The 4051-nt window shown below is 33.6% G+C and overlaps 1 protein-coding gene across 1 annotated transcript; it reads right to left on the bottom strand.

The window, feature by feature from the left end:
- Window positions 1-254: 254 nt before the first annotated feature.
- On the bottom strand, window positions 255-1780 carry LOC114286195 (scarecrow-like protein 3). The gene has a single exon (XM_028229287.2). It carries the CDS (start codon window positions 1626-1628, stop codon window positions 378-380), a length of 1251 nt encoding a protein of 416 aa, XP_028085088.2. The 5' UTR covers window positions 1629-1780; the 3' UTR covers window positions 255-377.
- Between the last annotated feature and the right edge of the window lie 2271 nt (window positions 1781-4051).

Raw genomic sequence — 4051 nt, 5'->3', positions numbered from 1 at the left:
TCGTGCTTCAATCAAACACTAAAATGCTATAAACTCGTCGCAATTATTGACCGCCAAACAATATTTTTTTAAACTAATTTCTACTTCATAAAATATAGATAGTGTTGATACATAGACCCAAAATCAACTAATAAATATAGCCATTTCCTTAGGTGGGATCCACAAAAATTTATTAATTGATTTGGAGTTTGAGTCATGGCCTGAGCAACTGTTTTTTCAGCTTTGATAAAATTCACTTAAGTTATGGAGGAATCTAATGAAATGGGACATAGTTCCCTAACAAGGATGCTTTGATTGTACGCTCAATTCTTTACATATTAACTAAAAAGTTTAGAATTTTGAACAATCTTCTTCTTAGTGATAACAAAATTTAAAATTCAATTAGAACCATTCCAAGCAGATACGGAATAAAGGGGTCGACCATGCCAACATATCATTTGACTCAACCGTTCACTGACTATAATGTAACCGCTATCTGGTCCATACGCCTCGACCAATTGCTTTGCCTCCTCCATGGTGTCATACCACAATCGCACCGGTCTGAACCCTGCTTGAGCGAACCTGACCACCCACCTTGTGTGCCTTTCGTGCCTCTCCTCTCTCTCTAGCCCTTCGCACGCCACGATATTTTCAATATCTTTCCCAAACATTTCCTCTAACACGACACGCTCTTCGCACGAAGATCCTCCAAAAGTGGCATCTATTGAATCAAACACCGCACTGTAATAATGCAAACCTTCAACAAACCGGTCCACAAGACGGTTCATGTTGTGATCCGATTCTTGCTCCACCATTAACATGACCTTGGGCGACATGGACCGTACCATTGCTAGGAATTCACTCATTTGCTTACAATCCTTGACACCATTGTTGCTCTTGTTGGCTCCAAAATGTGCGTCGACACTATCATCCTCAGCCAACAAGACATGGAGGCTAAGTACTGATGCCAAAGCCAAGGCTTCACCTGATCTTACTTTTAGCATGTCTATGCTGAGCTCTCTTAGCCCAACATTGACAGGGTTGAATCGGAATGGCATGTCTAAGCTTTCAGCCTCTTTCACAAGCTTTGTCCCTAACTTGTCTAGCACAACTTTATTGGTACTAACACAAGTGATCTTCAAATGGGGAGGCCCATTGGGCAAATGCCCCAAGCCTTGTAGCAGTGGAACCCACAACTTTGGATCTCCCAAACCCAAATCCACTATGTGGATGACACGCTCCTCGGACATAGTATGGATCAAGGTTCGGGTAATGATGGCATAGGCAAACCCGAGATAAGGGAAGGCTTGGGTGAAGATGGACCAGGCCCGGTCCACTTCTAGACTTGCCGGTCTAGCATTATTCAGGGCCTTATAAAGGCCCGGCCAACGCTTAATGAGCCGGACCGCCAAGGCAGAGGCGAACCGGGCGGCCAGCCGCTGCATGGAGTTGCCAGAGACAGAGGCAAGCTGGGATATTTGGCGGAGGCAGGCATCGGCACGGTGGAGGTTACCAGAGGAGGCATGGTTGGCGCATGTTAGCAAGAGCTGGATTAGCTTGATGCCTCTTTCTTCAGGTTGGGCTGTTGGGGATGGTAAAGTTAAGGATAGGGTCACATCAGGCTTGGTTGGAGGAGAAGAAGAAGTCATTAGGACTTTCTCTGCTTGATTTGGAGGCACTTTCTCTTCTCCCAAACATATATAGAGAAGGTTTAAGGCATGTCATGTTATTTATAAAAAAAACCATTTCAGATAATAGTGTCATTTTAAATGAATCTGGATCCACACACAATTTATGTGAATTACACTGTAATAGAAAACATTAAAGGTAAGTATACAGAATCATACCCAAAAAAATAATATGAACATTTGGAATAAATTTAAATTATATATTAAAATTTTAAAATATTTTCTATAAATGAATTTGAGGTGTGTAACATTTTTCTCTTTAGAGAAAGGGGGGAGCAGGTGAGAAGGTGGAAGGGGTAGCTATTGGAAGCATGTAAATTGTCCAAACCATAAAAATACAAGAAATGAAACGTTTTCTTTGAACAAAATTGTAAGTATGCAAGTGACCAATATGTAGTTGGTCAAAAGAGCATGAGATTCTAATATATTGTCTCACTCCAATCCATCCATCAATAAAACAATATTTCCAAGAGAGTAATCATCATCAGAAAAGAAAAAAAATATATATATATATAATTGTTTGGGACGTGAGTTCACCTTTTGACTTTTTTACTATTTTAATTTAGAGTTAAAAAATCTCGTTTGCAATAAACTTTTTAACTTTTTTGACTTTTGTGAAAGAAAAAATAAAATAATTATGATTTGAATATGACATTTTGTCTCATTGACTTTTTAACATTTTTTTTTTGTGATTATTTTAATCCAAAAATTTATGTCAAACATAACAATATATGTATATTAATTATAAAAAAAATTTAGTCACCAAAAAAAAAAATTTTAGTCATCATGTGAATAGTGAAACAAACAGTGGGTGGTCATGTTTAGAAGAAGCCAATGATATCAAAATAGGCTTTAACCTTTGTGATTTTTTTTTTTTTTAGTGTCTATCTAGCCTCAGATTGATTTTTTTGGGACTTTTTCTAAGCGAGTAATAATATCGTACAAAATATAATTCTATGTGAAACATAGAAAAAAATGAAACCATGTCTGAATGAGTTCTAACTTTGGCTATTCTTTTGTTGTTCTCGACCTATATAATTTAGGTATTCATATTTATCACAAGTTCTATTTTAATGATTCAAACTATTTAATGTATAGATTTTTACATGTAAATCATTCATGAAAAATTAAATTGATCCGATAATCATGTACACATAACTTCATCATATTTATTTTTTAAAAAATAAATAGTCTATTTTAAAAATTATATTTATGGTCAATTTTTTAAAAGAAAAATATGAAAAAAAAAATCACATGGCCTTTCATGAATAATTTACATCCAACACCATATAAAAGATAAATAGATGGGATTATCAGCATGGGATTCGTAATAAGTACCTAATCTAATCCACTGAGTGAACTAAAGATAAACTAATATATTTCTTTAATTAGTTATTCTACTTATACTAAAATCAATCAAAGAACAAGACACAACCAATACAGGACTCACAAAAAAAATAAGACTTATTTTGTATGAAAGAATTTTATTTAATTCTATAATCGATTTATGTGTTGTTAGACGTTTTCTTCTTAATTAATGTTCACCTAATTTGCTTATGCATACAAAACTGTCTTTACCTTGGAAACCTCTTCACACTCATCCAATCACATCCGCCACTTGCTGAATTATGTGACTTTTAAAGACATGTAATTTCGGCCTCAAGCATTTGTACATTATGCTTTTCTTACTCACAATGTGAAAATGACTTCCATTTTTTGCAAATACAGTGTCTCATTTGCCTTCCACTGAAAGTGTTATCCATCTCAATCACCACCATTAATTATTTTATTTATTTATTTATTAATATTTTTTGAAGTTGAAAGGAGAGAGAGAGAAAGAGAGAATCAATTAGCAGTTTCAATAACAACATTGTGAAAAGTCCAAAAACAATAGTCCATGAATGAAAAGCAATTTCTTGGCATGAACATGCGTGAAATTCAATTGTTAAGCATATTATATAGTACCATATTTTAATCTAGAAAACTACATTTCAAAATATGTGTTGTCATTAGTATATTACTGTGATATATCTTATTTTTATGTATTATACTAATTGTTGAGAATATAAGAAATAAAATTTTATATTAACTTTTAGATTAGTTGATCTATTTAACATTATATCAAAACAAACTGCAAATATTGTATTCAAATCTTATTGGTTGTTTACTTGATAAATATAATAGTTGCACATATTTGACCTACTTATGAAAGAGAATTTGGCCATTAATAAGGAAGCGTGTTGAGAATAAAAATAATAAAATAAAATTATCGAGCTTAATTAAATCTTTTCTCTAATAATTTCAGTTTTTAAATAAATTTACCGTTACTATTTTATCACCAATGCATTGATGACATGGCATTTAATATTTAAAATTTTGGTAAT

This window comes from Camellia sinensis, chromosome 1 (assembly GCF_055761805.1).
Source record: "Camellia sinensis isolate YWXY chromosome 1, ASM5576180v1, whole genome shotgun sequence".
Lineage (NCBI taxonomy): Eukaryota > Viridiplantae > Streptophyta > Magnoliopsida > Ericales > Theaceae > Camellia > Camellia sinensis.
This window is presented reverse-complemented; position numbering and strand designations above follow the sequence as displayed.

Bases quoted from the DNA above. Each gene is read 5' to 3' on its own strand.
- LOC114286195 (XM_028229287.2), bottom strand. From the start codon at position 1,628: ATGACTTCTTCTTCTCCTCCAACCAAGCCTGATGTGACCCTATCCTTA.